Here is a 21,882-nt window from a genome sequence, read left to right on the forward strand (position 1 = left end):
GCAGTTGCCGTTCCTCGGTAAATTCGGGGAAGTAGATTTCCACCTCGCGGCACATGGGCAGCAATTTTCGCGATTGCCCGACGGCGAAATCACAGGCGGACGTCAGAGCGGACGGCACTACCTGCGCAATGCGAAAGAGACGTCCTACTTATAGGTAGAAGCAAGTACATCATTTTATATTCAACACATTCGCCACTGACGTTTCGCCAATGTTGCCTCCTTCGGGGCTTAACCGAAAAAAAAGTTTTCAGACGCAAAAAGGATATAGAAGATAAAAATAGAATTATAATAGTATTTTCTTTTGGAAAACATTTATTTTAATTTTAATAGCCTCTGTATTCAATACATAACCGACCTATCACCTCAATAATCTCAGAAAAATTTGACAGCTCTATCTTAACCATGTTGGTCAAGACTATGTCGTCATTGACGTATTTGATTCTCATTCGAAGAATTCTATTCGCGGAGACTGATTTAAATTCACCTTAATTGAATTTCATTGATTTTTTAATTAAATATTATGGTTATGTAGTCTAATAGCAGAGTTTCCGGACAAATCTTAAATTTGTAATTAGATATCATTGTAAAACCCCCATTCTGAGTCAAATAGTTGCTAATTTCGATAAGATCCCTGCCAGAATCCAAATTTACCTTAGAAAAGCAGACATGTACTTAAAACCCCTCTTTTTTGGACAAATCGATGGTTTCCGCTCTTGATTTCGAGTAGATTATAGTCAAAACCAACATTTTCATAACTTATCGGACTCAGATCCATTAAAACTGCAGATAACTATTTAAAAACCCACTTTCTTGGATTGATAGTAGCTTTTCCTTCCATTTTTCAAACAGATTCCAGTCAAAATCGGCTCCTTCGACACATATCGAACTTAAAACCGCAGATATCAGCTCAAACTATCATTTTTTGATCCAAACAATTACCTTTTGTTGTCAATATGTTTCAAATACTAGCCAAAATTGTCGTCTTCGGTCATTATAGTAACGAAAATCTTTATAAACCTGTCTTAGTGCACCCAAATCTACCTTAGAAAAGCAGATATGTACTTAAAATCCCTCTTTTTGGGACAAATGAATGGTTTTTGCTCTTGATTTCGAGTAGATTATAGTCAAAACCTGCATTTTCATAACTTAGCAGACTGAAATATACATTAAAACTGCAGATGACTACTTAAAATCGGCTTTTCCGACACAAATCGTACCTAAAACCGCATCAAAACAAGACAAATAAATCAACACATTTGCCTGCTTTTGTTATTTATGTTTATAAATCTCTGATAAGTGGTAATTTGTGTTTTTAAAATCTATTAAATTTGTTGAATTTGCATTTTAATGGTTTACTTGCAAATGTTGGATTTTTTTTTTATATAAAAGATAAAACATGTCACCGGCTGAAAAAATGGAAAAATGCACTGAAACCTTGTTTTGCTTATTGCTTCAACATAAAGGCATAGCCAACTAAGACTATTTAACAAAAGAGAAAGAGAGACAGAGAGGAGACAAGTACTATTAGGGATTTAAAAAAATAAATAAATTTGCAACGAATTTTAATTCAGGAGTATTTAGAACCCAACAATACCAATATTTTTAATGTTTCAATACAGGTTGTTTGAAATATTGTTTGAGCCCCGCTTAAGGCTGCATATCGTTGTAAAATATTTGTATAAGGTTTGATTTTGTTTTTTTTTGTTGGATAGATCTCTCAAAAACGCACTAAAACCTTTTGTTTCTTATTATATCAACCTGAAGTCATGGCTAACTATGACTATTTCGGATGTCAAATATCGAGAAGGGCTATTAAAGATTTCTTTAAAAATAAAATGTCAACGAATTTTTATTCAGGGATGTTTGTTTATGGCTCAATTTTGATAATTCATTTTTGTTGCATAGATTTCACTAAAACACACTAACGATTTTCTTAAAATTAAATATGATTAGAGAGGATTAGATATGAACTAAACAGACTTTACCGCGCTGTATTTTTTTTAATTAAAAAGAATTTATAATTTTCATCTAATAATAAAAATAAGCGAAATATCAAAATTGATTGACGTCGGCAAACCAAGTTTGCCATGGACTGTCAAATTCACTAGCTAATTTAGATTTTAATTTTATTTACAATATTTCTTTCGAATACTACGATTTATTAAAGGTGTAGTTATAAGATGATCCTAAAAAATAAATGTCCCTTAAAAAGTCTTTTTTATCAATATTTTTGAAATTTGGATAATTAAAACTATCCAGTACAAAAGGATTACCAAAATTAAGCTGTAAACAAACAGGAGTAAATTCATGAATATCACTATAGTTGTTGACACTATATTCTTAAAGATATCCCGAATAGCCCTTCTCGATATTTGACATCAAAAATTATTCCCAATTGGCCATGACTTATCCATCAAAAGGAAACTTAGCAAAATGAAATCGTAATCGAAGATTTTATAACGATGTACAGCCTTAAGCGGGGTGCAAACGATATTTCATACACCCTGTTTTGAAACTTTATAAAAATTGGTATAGATGAGTTCTAACTACTCCTGAATAAGAATCCGTTGTCAATTTATTTATTTTAAATCCGTAATAGCACTTCTCTCTTCTCTATCTTTTGTTTAATGGTCGCAGTTGGCCACTACTTTAAATTGAAGCAAAAAGGAAAATAAGGTTTTCGTGGATTTTTCACAAGGGTGTACAGTTCCTAAGTGGGACACACTGTATATCATATCTAAGAAAGTAAGGAGTGCCGGATCTATATTTAAATTGTTATTTTTTATTTTTTTGGACGTAAATGTATTACGACAGAAAATTAGGTAGTAGCTCACGCGGAATCACTGTTGAATCTACAACTCTACATTTGCCAGCTCAAACTCCTTCCCGACAATTAACAGGAATGTAGCCTGGCGTTTAATAGTCGGACTAAAAAATAGCTGGACACTATCGTTTGCGGATGATCAAGTGATGTTAATGATAAAGAAACTGAGGGGAGGATACCAGCAATGGGGGTTAAATAGGAATATGGTGGAAGTGAAGTATCCAAGAAGAAGTAGAAATAAAAATACACGAAATCACAATACGAGGGCGGCGCCAAAATTTCCCGGCCTGAATGTGAAAGAAACAGAGTAACAATTTTTTATTGTTTTTCAATTTAATCCCCCTTAACTTCAGTACACTTTTTTTTTTCCGTAGCGTCACAACCCTTCGTGGGTCTTAGCTGCATCTACGGCTCGTCTCCATCTGTCCCTGTCCAACACAACCTCCTTCCAGTTCCGTACTCCCAAGATTTTTACATCCTCTTCGATATTGTCCCTCCATCTGAGCCTTGGTCTTCCTAAGGGTCTCTTTCCTGCTGGGTTTTCTTCCCATATCCTCTTTACAAGACGTTCATTCGGCGATCTCTGCACGTGTCCAGCCCACCTGTGCCTTTGTGTGCTTTTATTTCGTTTATTAAACTCGGTCTTTTGTACATGTCGTTAAGCTCCGCATTCGTTCTTATTCGATATTGACCCGTTCTCTCATCTATTGTTGGTCCAAAGATTTTCCGCAACATCCTTCGTTCAAAGCGTCTTAACACTAGTTCGTTCTGCTTTGTCATTGTCCATGTTTCCGAGCCATACATTACGATTGGCTTGATTACTGCCGAATATATCCGTAGTTTTGAGTTCCTAGATATCAGTCGGGACTTAAACAGGTTCTGCAAGGCGAAAAAACATTTATTGCCCTTTTGTATTCTTGCTTTTATTTCGCTGGTGATATCGTTATCCGAAGTTATAACTGCTCCTAGGTACTGAAATTGGTTTACGCATTCAAAATTGTGGGTGTCCATGGTTATGTTCTGTCCTATTCTGCCCCTTCCTGCTCTCCGTCCGGCCCACATATATTTGGTCTTGTCCTCGTTGATCATGAGTCCTACCTTCTTGGTCTCCTTCTCTATGTTCATGAACATTTCTTTTGTTTTAATCGTACTGCTTCCTACCGTATCAATGTCATCGGCAAATGCCAAAATCATTTCTGGGCCCTTATTTGTAAATATTTCCAAGCCAATATTCGCTTCTTTGATGGCCATGTCCAGCACTATGTTGAAAAGCAATGGTGAAAGTCCATCGCCCTGTTTTAGGCCATTGTTAATGGAGAAAGCCTCGGTGTTGTTCTTTCCTACCCTAACTTTGGCTTTAGAGTTTTCTATGCATATCTTGGTTAGCCTTATGATCTTTTTTGGTACCCCTATGCCTTCCAACGCTTGCCAGACACTTTCCCTGGTGATGCTATCATATGCTTGGCGGAAATCTACGAACAGTTGGTGAACCTCTCTGTTAAACTCCCAGCTTTTCTCTAGGAGCTGTCTTATGGTGAATATTTGATCTGTTGTTGATCTCTTGGGTCGGAACCCGCATTGGTAGTCCCCTAAGTTGTCTTCTGCGTATGGGGATATGCGTCCTCTTAGTACAGTACACTTATTACATCTCTTTATTAACAACTCAATCCCTTTAAAAAAATATTCTTTTGGATTTTCTGCAAAATGAGCTAAAACTGCCTCTTTTAACTCAACTTCGTCGTTAAACCGCCGTCCACGTAAGTCCTTTTTCAATTATCCAAACAAATAATAGCCGCTGGGGGCCATATCTGGACTATAGGGAGGCTGATCTATCTGTTGGAACCCACACTCTAAAATGGCAGTTTGCGCAACACCAGCAGTATGGACAGGTGCATTATCGTGCAAAAGACGCACGCCTCTGGTCAGTTTTCCTCGACGTTTTGCACGTATGCAGTCTCGCAATTTATGTAATAATGTTGCGTAATATTTACTATTGACAGTGGTATTAGTGTCTTTAAAATCTATCAAAAGAATTCCTTCACAATCCCAAAAGATCGTGGCCATCACCTTTTCTGTTGACTGGCAGACTCTGAATTTTCTTGCGACATTTTTTCGGACACGTCTTGTTTAAAATGCAGTCGATAAAAAATTATTTGACGCCAGACTTCAATTTTTTTTTCGCGGCATACTAAGATATATATTTGAAATAAGACAAAGTTTTATCGTGATACTGGAGCTGCATCTATGTTAGGCAGGGACATTTTGGCGCTAACCTCGTATCTAAGGAGCTCAAATATCTGGGAACTACAATTTCGGAAGACAACAAGAAGGGACATCTATATCAGTAGCAACAAAAACATTTCTCTCTGGCCGGTTCGTAGTTTACCTTTAACCGTATTTACTCACCATACACCCGACAAAGGAAACGCAAACTACGAGCAATTTCAAATCATCGGTTTCAACTCCGGTGGACAACTCCAAAATGTAAACGCCGAGGTACAGCAAATTGGCGAGGAAGTAGGCGGCGTTGCACAAAATGTGCCAACCAAATATGTCATTTACTAGCTCCACCACGTTCTCCAGTTCATTGTAAACGAGTTCGACTTTCTTGATGAGGGCGTAACGATTCTGGTGGGACTCGGCGGTGCGCAATAGCTTCCGCGTCTCTTCGTACTTTTCCCCGACGCTCATCACCAGGTTGTAGTAAAGTACCGAGACTAGGAAAACGACGTACCACGAATAGCACCTGAGAGTGATTACCAACCGGCTGCGGTTAATATGGGTCGTGTAGTTAAGGACCAATATCGACATCCAGAAAACGTGAGAAACGACGTACCTAGACAATAATGACATTACATAATCCTATAAGTAAATGTGGTATTGGCTATTTGAGAATTCAATCAGACATCTGGCGCGCAGTTTTCACATAAAATAACGTTCATAACACGACATGATCGATACGTCCAAATGGGTTTAAAGGTAAAGTCTGTTCATAGATATAAGAAAGTGCCTAACTGATAGAATTAAGAAAAGACCGGGGCAAGCTGTAAGAATGAAATATTGCCGAACAGGGCCGTACTTTGCTTAGAATTTAATTAGTTGGGGTTTTGTTAGGAAAGATACTAAACAATATTTATTTATTTATGTATGTATTTTTGTTTAAATCTAAAATAAAATTACAAATTATTTTTATTACCTACTTAAATTACTTAAAATTATTCACATAATATATCAGTATCACTATCGCTATAATCGCCTGTTCTAATTATTATTTGTTCTATATTACTTGCAACATGCATATACGATTGTTCTGTTTAACAGAATTTGCCCAACTTTGTGGAGGAATGTTAAAAACTTCGGTTTCTATAAGTTTGAGGACATTGGAGTTAACAGGGGGAAAAACACTGTTACGAGGAATGGCAGATTTCAGTTGGTGCCTAACATGTTCGATGGGATTAAATATACAGTGGTAAGGTGAAAGCTTTAAAACTGTATGCCCTAGATTCTTTGTATAATTATCACAGACATATTCCTTTTGTAGGTTCAAGCTTTGCAGAACCTCAATTAAGTCTTTTTTGCAATAATCTAATTTTAATAATCTAAATTTAAATTCCGAAACTTTAGGTAATAATCTTGCTGCATTGTATGTTAATGACCACCCTTGGATAATCCCATTCAGAAGCAATTGGTCACTTATATCTATGAACAGACCATACCGTCGTCAATTGTCTATCGACGGTGAGATTGATTCATTAAATTATATAACATATTCAGAAAAACGCGTCGCAAACCTAAATGTGGTATTCCTCCACAAGGTTTCCTCTCTCGTTCCCGTTGTGTTCAAATAATCTCGTCCCTCCACGGTGGAAATCGTCTCCAAAAGTCGCACCCACACGGACTTTTTGAAGTAAGTCCTCGCCAACGTGACCATAGTCGCGATCAACCCCATCAAGCCGGCCGCCGTCGCCAGGAAGCCGGTGATGTCACCTGGCGGATGCTCTTCCTTGATAGATTTGGCGAAAGTATACGCGACCGCGACTAGGAAAATCATCCGAACGATCAAAACGGCCAGGTGGAGCTTTTCAAAGATCACCCTTTTGGATCGGAAACTGTAAAACGGCACGATTCCCACCAAGCTGCCGTGCAACGCCATCGGCTGCAAGAACAACACGCATTTCCTGCTGTAATCGAACCGCATGACGAACGAAATGGCGATGTTCGATTCCGACTTAACATATTGCCAGCATTTTAATTATTCTCCTGGGCACTTATGCTAATCGGACACGCGCTATTTATAGTCGCATATAAAAATCGATGGGAATATCTATCTACTCAGCAAATAAAAAGTATTACTTCACTGCTGAAACTTCGTGCATGTATTATTTCAATTGCTTCAATAATTAATAATACTAGTATGTCTTCAATTGATTAATTGACAGAACCTATCTTTTATAAGAAAATTAAGTGCTAGCAATAATAGAGAACGAGTATGGATATCCATGCAGTAGTAATATCAGCTACTGGGTAATTATGTGCCGTTCGAAGCTATTTTAAAAAATAATCGATAATGATAAACAACAGAATTATATTACAATTTGACACATTAATCACCATACTAAATAAAGCGAGCATCCTTTTTTTTTCATTTAAAAAAATTTAAAAAGTGATTGAACTGATATGATTCAAGAGAAAGTGAGTTATTTTATCACTTACTTTTGATCACTTCAATCTTCTTCTTCTTAAAATTCCATCTTCTATCGAAGGTTGGAAACCATCATGGCAATGCGGACCCTGTTGACAGCCGCTCAGATTTCTCAGCCAGGATATTCTTCGCGTTCCGACACTTCTTTTTCCTCGGATTTTTCCCTGTCCCAAGTTTTCGTTTTTTGATTGTCACCAGAATTTCCGGTTCACATCCCATCCTTCTGTGCACCTCAGCATTTGAGACCCTTTCCGTCAACGATATCCTCCGGATCCTTCTGTAACACCAGAGCTCAAATGCGACCAGTTCATTTATATGCACCTGCTTCGGCGTCCATGGTTCCATACCATACAAAAGGACGGAAAACACCTAACACCTGAGCATTCTTAGCCGCAGAGTCAAACTTAGGTCTCTGTGCTGCTTCAATTCGGGTTTTTATTTCCTTGGTGTGGTCAATGCCCGAGGTCATCCACGTTCCCAAGTATTTGTATGAGTAAACTCTTTCGATGATGGTGTTGTTTATAACTAAGTGGCAGTTTTTGCGTGGTGATTTAGTGACGACCATACTTTTTGTTTTGTTAAGGTTGATCTTTAACCCGTATTTGTTGCAGCATGTATTTATTCTATGCATTAGATTTTGCAAGCCGTCGATGTTATGTGTTGTGATCACTGTGTCATCGGCGAATCGAAAGTTGTTGAGAACTTCGGCGTTTATCTTTATCCCCCCTCAGTATTTGGATGTCCTCGGTATATTGATCGTCTAACCTGATCCTAGCTGTTTGGTTCCAGTACAGTGTTGATATTATATTGATGTCGCTCTTGTCAATGTTTTTAGCCATTACAATCTCTTTTAGTTTTTCATGTTTCACCTTATCGAAGGTTTTCTCGAAATCAATGAACCCCAGGTATATATCTTGGTTCATATCGAGACATCTTTGAACCAACACGTTTATACCAAACAGTGCCTCTCTTGTACCCATTCCATTACTAAAACCAACCAACTTCAATCACATAGAGAGAAAAGAACGCTTCAGAATCATCACTTTGTTTGATCAATTGTTGTCTTCTTTTTTTTTCAGATTTTTTTTTGCGATTATGTCAGAAAGCGCAATCTGGTGGTAAGCATTCAAAGTTGCCTCACTCAGAGCATAGATGACAGCCTAGAAAAGATCTTTTATTAAAAAGTTTAACGCTTTTTGGATTGATCTAGTTATTTTCGACACCTCTCTCCACTTAGATTGAGCAAATAGCCATAAACAAAAGGATTTGAATTTGTCTCAGCTTTTAAATAATACTCACTCTAACCATGATATTAATAAAAAAATATTTTGCAGAAAATGCAGCGAATTTCTAGAGCCGTCCGTTTCTTTAATACCGTACCGCGTTACCCTTATTGGGACACCTGGTATACAATGCTTTTTTTAAGTAATTTGGAATTTTTGAATATGCCGTCGGTGGTTCGTTATTTTGGAAATTTTCAAAGTGTTCAAAAGCGGCCCTTTGCGTCTGTGATTTTGTGGCAGTTTTGCAAAATGATTTGTTTCTTACGTTTTTTTATATGAAATGTGAAAATGAAGAAGAAAAATATGAAGGAAATATGGAAATCGATTAAATAATATTTACGATCTGTTACCCTTGGATATATTCACTAGAAGAGTCTTCCACTCTCGAAGAAGTACAGTACTTCTTTCATTCGATTATTATTATTATTGTTTATGTATTTAACCATTTTATATATATGATACAAAAGCTTTCAAGATCGTTTAATTATCTTTATCTTAAAACTAAACACACTCTATAAATTTTTTCGACTATAAATGTCAAGTTAAAAAAAATTTTGTCAAAATTCAAGTTAAAGGCTAATAGGTTACTACATAAAAAAAATAGTAACGAGTTTATTTTGAAAATTCATTGTGGATAATGTTGGGATGCACCTAATTTAAGCTATCCTGTCTCTCTGGCAGCGCGTGACTGGTTTAACGACCACTTATTTTTCGATATCGAGGAGTATGCAGCTTTTTTTTGCTTTGTTAATTATACGAAATTAACTCTGATCGTCGGACACCCAAATAAAACGTGACGCGTCCACCTAATCACCGATGGAAACGCAAATCTGGACCACCCGCGGATATTTCCTTAAACTTATGAATTTCTGCAAATTATGCGTAATTTGTTTGATAATTAAAAAATTAGAAGACGCGCGCGGCTTTCGTAAACACCTGGCCGATAAGAGCGAGCTTTCCCACGGTACGATAAGATCCAGTTAAAGCCAGGACGTCTGCGCAGGTCATCGCGCTGTTAGGTACGTACCATTTACGACCAGCACAAGTTGGAAAGTCGTTGGTCCAACGACTCACAGGCGAAGTCTACAGTTTCTACATATACGAGAGCTACCTTTTATATGACTGTATTGTTTCTCAAAATATTCACCCTGAGGATCAATATACTTTTGCATTCCATAGAACCAATCATCAAAGCAGTTTTCCCACATCGATTCGGGCACCTTTTCGAAAATTAATTATTTAATTAATTAAAAATTACACTAAAAATGTGAGATTTACATTGACTCACCAGAAACTTCACTTCTGGGCTGACCATCAGCCCACCAATTAATATTAGCCGTCCTGAATAACTATCATAAAATTTCAATCATAATTTTTAATGAATTACGCATTTAGGCATTTTTCCAGAGTACATTGTTCTCATTTATAAAATAGAAGAACTTTCCCACGTTACAAATTATAGACCTGGATCTATATTAAGTTCCATACCACAGTTGTTTTATTATTTATTTTATTTATATGGGTTGAAGCTGTTTACACAGATTTTTGCAAAGCATTTGATAGGGCGAATCATGAAGTGCTGCTTGCTAAAGCAGTTACCTCGGGGGTGCCTCAGGGCTCTCACTTAGGGCGGCTACTGTTTCTCATATTTATAAATGATATAGCTGCCCATAATGCTAATTACCGTCTTTTTGCCGATGACCTAAAAGACTTCTCGATTATTGGAATTCGTGAAGATCAGGTTCTGTTACAGGAGGATTTAGAATGGTGTCACTTATTCAAGTATAGATCAAAATCTCTCAACATGCCTCACCGCGTCCGTGATCCTATAGAATATGCTTGTATGGATGAAAATCTAAAAACGGTACCGATATGTCCCACATAATTTCAAAGGCTTATAAAATATAACTCCTATAATGTGCTCTGGCTTTTATGTAGAATTAGACTCTGTCCTTAAAATGAATAATAAATAAATAAAATCTCCCTGCAGGTAAAATTTATCCATTTTTCGAGAATAGCACTACTGGGATATTAAGACCCCAACTCCTTGACAAAACAACTCCCACGTTTTCCGATCGAGGCGAGTCGCCGGCACGTAACCGGCATCAAACCGACTCCCGACCAGACCAGCCTCGACGTCATTAACCGCGACGCCATCCAATAAATCAGCGATTTCCGAACGAACGGCGGAACAGTCAATCGCGAATGGTACGTCAATAATCATCAATTAGGACGGTTCCTCGGTGTGATATCGTCGAATACAGGTGTTTTTCGGGAACAGGTGCGAAACGGTTGGTGGTCTCAGGACGGCATCGTATAAAACAAAACGACCCAACCTCGTAATAGCAAGCAGAGTCAAGAAACTGCACCGACCCGAACATGATCGTCGCCACTTCGTTCCTGCTCGTTCTGGGACCTCTTTCGTTGACCCTGGCGCTCAGGATACCACCTAATCCGTGCCCGGACGTGTTCAGCTACAACAGGGTGAGTTTCGGCAAGGAGGTCTTCGGCCGGGTCCAGATTCCGTACGACGGCGCAAGCAAGTTGAACTTGCACCTCAACGCGTCTTTCGCCGGCAGTTTCGAACGACCCAACGTAAGTGTATTCGTCGAATCTTAACAGCTGTTAAAATGCACGTATTTTTAACTGGTCATTTTTGTTTATCATAGACACGATGCAATTTTTCTAGCACAATGGGCCTGATTATTTTGGTGGAATTTTGGTTTTACAGGTTGTCCGTTGCATTTTTATACAATAAACAATACATTTTCAAAATCTATAATCCCAATACTAAAAGTTTCTGTGCGGGGTGATGTAAGGCAGCAAATATCAGACATGTGATTCTTTTTAATGGGCTTGACAGTCCTACGATTTCGAATGCAAGAAAATTAATACACAGGTAAGAAAATTTAAAACAATAAAACAAAATTTTCAAAAAAAAACAACTTACGCTGAGTGTCCTCTGGACCTTTTTTATGTTATGTTATTTTCTGCCGCAATATTAAATTTCCGGGGGTGGGGGGTGACGTAAAGCAGCAAATCAGACATGTGATTCTTTTTAATGGGCTTGACAGTCCTACGATTTCGATAGAGTGGTTATCATTATTAACCAAGTAAAACCGAAAATGGTCTTGCAGTGTTGATGGCATTTGGTAATTTTTTTTAATACCTAAGCCATTTTATTTTTAACTCCGTCGGTTTTGTTGAGACAAATTCTTTACTGTTCATTTCAACTACCTGAAATGAGTTAATAATAAATAATAATAAATTAATTTTTTTCTTCATTTTTACTGTCCAAAAGCCAAAAACTTGTGATCAGTAAAAGATTTAGTCGTTTCTGACTTTTGCACAAGTTTAAATAAAGATAAGTTTAGTTTAATATTACGGTTTTGATCTATGAAACAGTCAGAGTACGTAACAATATGGCTATAAGTGGTAGGATGTTCTTTCAGAATTTATTTATTGGGAACAATTGCAAAATTAATTCACCGGCATATATCTTTAGCTATTGGCCTAAAACGAATATTAAAATGTGATGGTACATCTGGTTTTGACCTCCCTTGTTAGCATTTTTCCTTATAGAGCTTAAACATTTTTCTGACGTTTTAACTGTGGTTTGTTGAGGTAGTTAAAACATATTTTACTGATTTTGATTTCGGTGGTCTTAAAGAATTCCTAGCACGACGCTGTTTAACAGTTTGAATGAGAATGAGAAGTATCTGAAATTTTAGAGGTCAAATAACAAAAGTCAAATAAACCTTGATAATGTAAATATTTTTGCAAGAAAATTTACCAGACCCATGTTTATTTTAGCAATTTAATCGCTTTAATTAAAAATTATTAAAAAACAGTACTAAAAAGCCGTCACATGAACAGTTCATATTTATTCTTAAAATTAGGAAATCACTTACCAGAACCCTCGTCAGAATCAGTTGACTTCTCCTTATTTTCTGCTGTATATTCTGATCCACTATCGGAGTAGGGGTCATTCTGGTCATTTTCTATCGATTTTCGATATATGCAACGTAAAACCCGCTAAAAATTACATTTTAGCACCGAGTTAACATAAACAAAATTACTTGCACCGATTGACATCTGAAATATTTGCATTTTTATTCGGTAGTTACAATACCCTTTTTGCTGACATTGGCAAGCAGAAACTTGGGCGTTTTGCCTAAATATGACCTATAAGGCAATCCTTACAGGACTCAATTTTAAGAAAATATTGACATCAACTGAGCACTCCAAATGTAGCAGCAAAAAGAGAGACCTGATGCACAAAGTATGAGTATAATTGGAATCTAACTTTCCCTCGTTCTCTGATACTAGATCAACATATTATAAAAGTCTTAAAAGAATTAATATTGATATTATGCGCCCTCATAGTCTTGTTGCAAACCTAGCACTGTCTACTGTTTTTTAATAGACACCGTCTCGCCAGCGATCCAATTGGTAGAAGACTCAAACCTTCAAAATACTATTTGCAAATTAATTTCCAAATAACCTAAGTCTTTACCAAAAGTTTTGATTCAGAAAACGCGGGACGTCTTATCTTTGTACGAGATTGGGGCAAAATAAATACCAACTAAATAAAAGTGTTAACATAAAATGTAAATTATGAACCCTTACAGAAAGGACAATTTGGTTTAAACAATGACATGCGCCATGACGAGGGCTTTGTGTTTGCGGTTTTCGCCTATCGTACAGGGTGCGCGAGATAATAGAAAAAAACCTAGATGGAAATCACGCCAAAATCAGGATTAAGACTCGAATAGTAGGTGTACTAATAATCTACGACGTGTACAAAAGTTCGCGGAAATATACTACACGGATCGCCGTTCCGCGAACTCATTTTCTGATGTATTGTCCGAATCTTGCGAATCAATAAAAAACCGTTATTACATCACACACGCTGCTGTGTTTGGCTGGCAGTGTTTGGGACTATCGATATTTACCGGACTTTCCAATGATACATTGCCGATCTCTTCACGTCGTTCTCAGCGTAATAATTTTGATTCAGAACGTCCAGATCAAGTTGACGACGCCGCCAAATCCGGCAACGTCGGGCTCGACGAAAAAGCTACTCTACAACGTATACTTCCCTTACCAGGACGTCATTCCCAGGATAACGCTAATTAGGTACAATGGGAAGGTGTTTTGCGCGGGACCTCAGGAGCCATGTAAGCCATGTTCATAGAACTCCAAATGAGAGGCGACAGTAAGCTCTACACTGATTCATTTTAACCTAACAAAATTGATTTTTAAAAGTAAATTAAGGTACATCTTTTACAATACAATACTACAATAATACAATACACACAATAATATTGTGGATTAAGAAGTTGTAATTTTTTATATCCTTATAGGTATTATCATCAACTTCATGCAACAAATTCAATCTTTTTGCGATATTTACACAAATAACTATTAACGTACGATGTATTTTTAATTTTATTTAATTGTTTTAATGAAAAACAATACTTGAAATAAAGTAAAGTAAAGAATAAAAAATTTCATAATTCAAATGTTTGTCTGTCATAACGGCCAGAATTTTTTATTAATAATAATATCGTTACTTACTTTAATAATTATTAGTAAATTAGTTAATGCTGAAACCAGATTTTCTTTTTTCCTTCTTTCCATCACTAATGTTTAGATTTTTTAAAACTTTCACGCACCGAGCTGGAAACGATTTAAACATAAATTTATACAATATATAATTAAGACAGATAACCATCGGTTTCCGTCAGGATATTTAAATATTTTAAATTAACGATATCATTCCAAATTAAATTTAATAAACTTTTCTCTTACCAATTAGTATCTACAGGAAAAAAGATTAGACACAATGTTATATAAAAATAAAAATAAAATAAAAGATCACAATCTAAAAACTAAGAGAGACACTCTGACTTCGACACTTCACAACGTGAGGCGACCTATAAAAATGGGGCTCCATAAACAGAATCTGAGATAGCAAAAAGGTGCTTCATAATATTCGGAAGTTTGTAAAATTGTCACATAAATTTCTAACGACTTACTAAATTAAATGAATGTGGCGTAATAAGGGTCGAGAATACGCACCCTTGAATTAATCTAACAGCTGATTTTAATATTAATTATATAATTTGGCTTACATTAATATAGCAATTTATAAAATATTTATATATTATAATACCCAAGATTATATGACGAATTAATTTTTTAATTAATTCAACCAACATTAAAAATGGTAACAAAAGTGTTGGGGTCCTATTAAGCTAAGCTAGATGACTCGTTCTATTGGAAGGAATTAATCAAACCCTAAAATTGTTTAATATAATAAAAATGATAATAAAATTAATGTTGGTTGTTTTATATTTAAATTTTTAAATATTTTTTTTACTTTCGACGTTTATATCCGGGACCGCCGATCATGCGCATCGCCACCGTCGCCTCTCGTTGGATTGTAGCTCTCTGTCTTGATGCCACTAGTTCCGAAGTATATTTTGTAGTAGTGTCGGGCACGGCCGGCGTGACAAACACGTGGACCAGTCACCAGTACTTTTTTTTCAACGACCGAGGGGCCGCCCAAAACGAAGCCGAACCGCCTATCGAATCGGAAATTGACGCGGCCAATTTGGACCAAGACAAGTTGGTCCCAGTCGGTGCCGATTCGGAATTGGACCTCAAAAGGTTAGTCGAGTGAAGTCGACCAGGATGGAAATATAGTTAAGCTGTTTTATTTCCCGCGCCGCGCGCATAGACCGCTTGTGATATTTTTAGTTTAGAACCAAAAATTGTTAAAAAAAAAAAACACTCGCAGTTTTTGTATCCCTAAAATGCGCGCGTCCAATTTTGTGACTGACGTATGTTGTATATTTTGTCTAATAAAAAGTTTAAGCGTTCTTAACAGGGACGTTTTAAAAACTTTAAGGCATTTTGCGTTGTGGTTTTTCAATAATAGTAGTAGTAAAAACTAGAAGGGCTGAAAAATCTGAAAGTAACCTGTGTCTTAAGCAGTTAATCTCTTTATATATTACATGGCAATTTTGAGGCCTGCAAATGCAAAGTGCGCTTAGTAATTTCCCTTTTCTTTGGATTCTGCTGAACATAAAAGACACATTACAGCAACAGGTTGAGAGACAGAATTAACAAAAATGCAAATTTTCACTTATTTAAAAAAAAATAGTGATTGACGTGGCAAGTAGTAGAGAAATGTTGTGTTGTGTTGAACGGCCCTTCTCAACAATTTCTGTTATGATCACTTCAAAAGTTCCTGTATGATCAGCAGGACCTCTATATACATATGTAGAAACTATATGCAACTTACTGATCCAGCAAAGCGGATAATGCAATAAATCAAACTAAGTATTCGAAAAGAAATAATAAATATGTATTATTTTATACAGACTCTGATATTTAATAATAATATATAATATAATAATATTGATTGGCGAAAACAGTCATTATAATTTATTTTAAACAAATTTAGAGTTATGAAAAACAAGTTTAATTTATTTTTGACATAAACACAAAAAAATAATAAAACAAAGTGAAACATACCAAGAGAAGACAAGACAAGTACAAGACCATAATACTAGAGAACTGAAAAAGAAAATACTTTAAATATTTTTCTCAATAAAATGAAAAACTATAAAGATTAAACTTTTTAAAGATGAGGTTTCGAATTTTTGGTAGTTTTTGATGCACAATTCAAGCTTATTACATATTCTCTGGAGTCTTATTGCATAAGTGTAACATGTAGACGTAGATAAAAAGATAGATACGATATTCTACGAAGTGTAGCCCTACATATCTTCTTCCGCCCATTGTAGTAAAGTAGATATAAGCTCTGGGGCCGACTGTTTCACATGTAGATGAGATCTGGTCAATTATGAAAGTCCTAAATCTCAATTCACCGAAATTAATCGAAAAAACAAGCCACTGATCGAAAAATACCAAATAAAATACCATATTACTGACATATACATTACTGATTCGTAATGTATATGTCGTAGGCGTATTGTAAAACCAGGCATTTTATAATACGCCTAGGCTTTTTCAAAATGACTGGGCATATACGCAATACGACCGAAAATCTTAGGCTTATTATGAAAATCCTGAAGGATATTAGGCTAATTGTGAAAACGGAAGTATTTTACAATTTGCCTGGTTCGATTTAGGCGTTTTATAATATGCATTAAAATGAGCGTCAGGGTTAAGAAAAAGAATTGCAGTTCTTGTCTTGATATCGTCCTATTCCGCTGATCTCGTCTCTGGAAAACCATCGATTACGGAGACCGTGTTTTGTGCCGATCTGATTTTTGTGCTCCTAAATAGTTCCAATTATATTTTTGGCACCCTGCCTAGTAAGATGCGTTCTCTTGCCTTTGTACAAAAAACTGCGAACTGACAATTTTAGAGTAAGCCTAACTGAGGCAAATGCGTATTAGCACCACCCGCTACGAGCGTTACCACTACTTTGTAGATACAGATGAAGATACTGAAAATGATGCCCAAATATATTGATGGATGGGAGGACTGCGGTTAGTGGTTAATATAAACCATATAAAAAAATCGCACTATCACAACTCATAAATTCCTATCACTATCAGCGCAATCATTATTGCCGCATAGAAGTGAAGGCGAGTATATTTAAACAATTTTCAATTTAGCTATAAGACATGATAGATGGAGTGGTTGAATAATTAATTATCTTCGGATTATCTGGAATTGTTCTAAAAAATGATACCGAAATTTCTCGTTACCTTGCACAGTAAAAGTATCGTTAGTTTGGACGATCCTTAGTACCGTTACCATCACTAACGGTGGGGGGCTTTTTTTCCAGCAATGGCAAAGAGGGAGAATGCGGAATCGCGTCTACCGCCATCGTCCCTTTGGTGCTGGGCGGGGAGGAACTGTCCGACGGCGTGTTCCCCTGGTTGGTGGCCATGTTTGTCGTCAAAGGCAACGGATACGAGTACAAATGCACCGCTAATTTAATTTCCGACAGACACGTGGTCACAGGTAGATTTGCAGAATTATCTACGCGGTGTGTCAAAAAAACCTCAGTGCTTTTGATTAATAAGGATATCAAAAATCATTTTTACCTGAATGGAATTTAGAACACGGTCTGTGTTACTTGTTAAAACACCACCATAACTCCAAGCTATACCTTTTTTACGGAAAACTGTTTAAACAGAATTATTTTTTTCCAAAAAAATAAAAATGTCCATCTAACCGACGTTATTGTTTAATATTCTATTTACTCTGAAAAAAACCTGTATAAATTAATCGTAATACTTTAATTTGGTACAGCCGCCAGGTGCGTGCAGTACTACAAAGTACGGATAGTAAAAACGGAGGATATTTTGTTGGTATTCGGCAAGGCTGACGTGGGTCGGTGGGCCACCAACGGCGCCATTACGAGGGAGGCGAGCGACGTCCGAACTCACCCCGAATACGACCAAGGCGGCGCGCACGGAGACGTTTGCGTAAGTCGCCGTCACGCACTGTTGGTACATCTTTCAAATCAGCACTCAAAAACATTATCGTTCGCATGGAAAACATCGTTATTCCAGCTGTCAATACAGCAAACTCTCTGCCATTTGATTTTCACACAAAAATACTCATGGAAGTTACATACTTCTTAAGAATACCTACGGAATTTTTAAATCCAAAACAAAAGCATTGTCTCTGCAACCATTCATTTCTTTCACCGTTTGATGATCCAGTTTTTAAAATCATTTCAATATTTTATGCACAGGCAATTATAAAATCAGGCTTACCTAAACGAGAGATTAATAGTTCTTTCACCTTCCCAATGAACAAGATAAAAGTTAACTTACATAGTGCCTCGTTGTAGAACGTCAGATAAAAAAAAAGAGATACAAAATTACTAAATCCCTCATACGTGCAATGAGAAATTGTGTTATTAAAGGCAAAATATGTTGACAATATTGGAAAAAACATATAAGCGTCGTTATATCTCTGAATTTTTGTGAGGTCGGTCCATCTTCAAAAATCAACTTCGAGAGTGCTGGGAATTAATCTCGCTGTCAGTTTCTGCGTATAATTTTTTGACCTATTTTTTAATCTGCAGGTAATGTCCTTTTTTAAATGTTTTAATGTGTTTCGTGATGATTACTTCACAGTGAAGTATATCATTTTGGTATGTAATATTTTTTCAACATTCTATCAATATTTTAAGGAGATTATACAGCAGGATGCGGCGCTAAAATATATTTTATATTAATGTAAGGTTTACCAAGAACTTTGACTATAAAATGTAGTAGCCAAGACTGAGTTCATATTTCATTGAAGAGATACAGATGATTTCAGTTTATTTGTCGAAATGTAGCAAAAGCTGTGTTTGAGACATTAAAACATGAATTTAGGTTAACAATTACATTCTATTTTTTCACATAATATGTAGAGGGAGCTAGTTCCACCCTAAAATCTCGCTATTTTTCGTTATAATCTGTCTGGCAGTCCTGTTTTGTTATGTTTTTTTTTTTGCATTTACTATGGCATTAGGTGATTTCTAAGTAAAAATGATTTACTGCGATTAACAAAATTTTACTCAATCTAATTGTTTTTTATCTCTGGGAGTGTGTGATTACTATGGTGAAAATAAATTTGTTGGCAAATGTCCCAACAGCATTTTACTATGGCCTGAAGTGTGCAATGTGATAATACAATAATTAGTTAAGACTTTAAAATACAATTTTAATCAAAGAATATTATTATATTGTGTCCATCTAGTAGAATAGTAGCTGTTCTACTACTTTTCATTTTAAATAGTGTCCCTATTTCAAACCGTTTTTACACAAAAATATGTAAATGCCCTCGTTTTCCCAGCAAATTCCAAAATATTTAAATCCAAATAAAACTGAACCATTGAAATTTTATAGGTCATAACGTTAAACAACGCCGTCGAATTTTCGCGGAACATCGCGCCCGTATGTTTATGGACGGGCGAAGAAACCCTGGACAAGGTCGTCGGAGACGACGGGTCCGTGGCAGGATGGGGCGTCAGCAGCGACGCCAAGCGGTCGGTCAGTCCTAACGCGAACTTCGTCAGCGTCCCGATCGTGGCGACCGACCAGTGTTTGTTCTCCAATTTGACGTACGCCACCATCACATCGGACATGACGTTTTGCGCGGGTGAGTGCATTGCGTTTAAAGTCGCAGAATCCAGGCAACAGCACAGAGAAAACGAATTAAATAGAGAGTTTTATTTAGATTGCCTAGTAGACATTTAGTCTATGATCGGAACCTTATTCACCAGCGCCACCGGGTTCTACGTTATGTAACTATTATTAAGGAATAAGAAATTAATAAATATCAAAATCATCAAATCAAATAGTTAAACTTCTATTAGGGGTTGGTTTCCGTTGGTTTATTATAAGAAGCCGTAAGAGGTACATCGACAGTTTAACTGAATTGTAACTGGACTGGTTTTTGTCAATTCTGATGTTCATGTCACTAAATGTATCCCTGTTGTTTTCCAAAAATCTACCCAAAAAACAATTGTAAAAAAAGTAAAGTACGCAACACGTTCGGTAATAGTAGATTATGCAACAAGTGCGGTAAACGATAATTGATTCACGCGAGTGATTAATAAACGAGTGACTTAAAAAGTGTACCAAACGTGTTGCATATTATACTTTTTCTTCTACCGTTAGTTTTTAGCCGTTGTATAATTAGGTATTTTACACAAAGGAGTAGAAAAACTTTTGAGTCACTCATTTATTCAGCACTCGCTCCGCTCGTACCCAATAAACGCGTAGCTTAAAGGCCATTTTCCACACTTGTTGCGTTATATACCATTAACGGATAAAATTGTTACATAAAGTTTTTTCTAATTTTAGCAAAGGATTTCAATTTTCTTTGTTTTTTGATTATTTGGACGCTTATTTTTCTGAAATCTGAAACACGATCCTCTAATTTGTTTAACGCCATCTTATTTTAAGTTGAATCACCTTTTTTATAACATATTAGAGGGTTAGACCCGAAAATAATGCCCTATGATGTATTCAGTGCATAGATAACATGACGCATTAGAAATATTTTGAATGAAAATGTCAAGTTGTCTCAGACAGCATTGATTTTTTTGTATAGAGAATAATGACTCTCCACGTATGCCGCTACATTTCACCCACTAACCTCTACTTTGCGCCATTTTCTTTCTCAACAGCGATTTCTACACACTTAAGTGGTTTTCCCAAAACATTTAATGAGAAAAAGATGCTTTAAAAATGCCGCATCGAAGCTTATTGACGGTCGGTCAGCGGCCATGTTGGTTAATGAATGTCCCAAGGTCATTTGTTAGAAACGAGATTTTAAATCTCGCGCATGCGCATGTCACCCATATTTTGACATGAGGAAGCGTTAGGTAATTTAGTACCAGCGCCGATTTGGTATAAATTACCATTGGTTGGTTAGTTGTGTAAGAATACTTTTCTGATTGTTTATTCTGTGGTTTTAGGGAGAAGGGATGGTAAAGGGCCTTGCATAGGCGACAGCGGCGCCGGCTTCGTCCTAAACCGGCACGGCAAGTTTTACTTGAGGGGGTTGGCTTCGTTGACTCTCAGCGACGAGGGAGGCCACTGTGACCTGCGCAACTTTGCTGTATTCTGCGATGTGGCGCGGTGCAAGGACTGGATCTTAAGTGCGATGCGCAAATACTCTTAGCTGCTTTCTATTTCTTCAGCGTACGTCCTAAACGTTTTAACTTCTGAGATACGGGGAGCTAAAGTCTTCGGGGAAAAACTTTTTTATGCATTATCGATTCTACAATCTGCGAGATTGGATTGAAATTTCTTCGAATGCAAAAAACTGGTGCAGCACTTACATTTTTGATCAGGTGAATATTGTGTTTGAACATTATCGCAAAAACTTGCTTGGTTAAAAAAATTAAATTAAGTGTTAAGGAACACCCTGTATAAAAATTGAACCTGCCGGTGTGAGATACTGATTGGGATTTATTTCCAAGGTCAATGTTGTTTGCAAAGTTTTTTCAAAGACAACGATTACTTATAACGGTATTAAATTGCTTTTTAAATGATGGTCGATTGAATGCTCCTTCC

At 36.5% G+C, this 21,882-nt stretch overlaps 1 protein-coding gene across 2 annotated transcripts; it reads left to right on the plus strand.

The window, feature by feature from the left end:
* The first annotated feature begins 10,999 nt into the window (after positions 1-10,999).
* LOC132706188 (transmembrane protease serine 9-like) lies at positions 11,000-21,828 on the plus strand. Of its 2 annotated transcripts, none has more exons than XM_060677368.1 (7): positions 11,000-11,404; positions 13,830-13,989; positions 15,304-15,484; positions 17,640-17,818; positions 18,110-18,285; positions 19,705-19,957; positions 21,282-21,828. In XM_060677368.1, exons 1-7 carry the CDS (start codon positions 11,189-11,191, stop codon positions 21,485-21,487), a joined length of 1,371 nt encoding a protein of 456 aa, XP_060533351.1. In that variant the 5' UTR covers positions 11,000-11,188; the 3' UTR covers positions 21,488-21,828. The 2 variants fall into 2 exon arrangements, with proteins under 2 accessions (XP_060533351.1, XP_060533352.1); XM_060677369.1 differs by having other exon boundaries at positions 15,307-15,484.
* The last annotated feature ends 54 nt before the right edge of the window (positions 21,829-21,882 follow it).

This window comes from Cylas formicarius, unplaced genomic scaffold (assembly GCF_029955315.1).
Source record: "Cylas formicarius isolate icCylForm1 unplaced genomic scaffold, icCylForm1.1 PGA_scaffold_8__14_contigs__length_24414737, whole genome shotgun sequence".
NCBI classification, from domain to species: Eukaryota; Metazoa; Arthropoda; class Insecta; order Coleoptera; family Brentidae; genus Cylas; species Cylas formicarius.

Excerpts from the sequence above, each read along its gene's own strand:
- LOC132706188 (XM_060677368.1), top strand. The coding sequence starts at position 11,189 with ATGATCGTCGCCACTTCGTTCCTGCTCGTTCTGGGACCTCTTTCGTTG. Across the intron at positions 13,990-15,303 it reads CGCGGGACCTCAGGAGCCAT|TAGTGTCGGGCACGGCCGGC; the intron begins GTAAGCCATGTT and ends TATATTTTGTAG. Across the intron at positions 19,958-21,281 it reads GGACATGACGTTTTGCGCGG|GGAGAAGGGATGGTAAAGGG; the intron begins GTGAGTGCATTG and ends CTGTGGTTTTAG.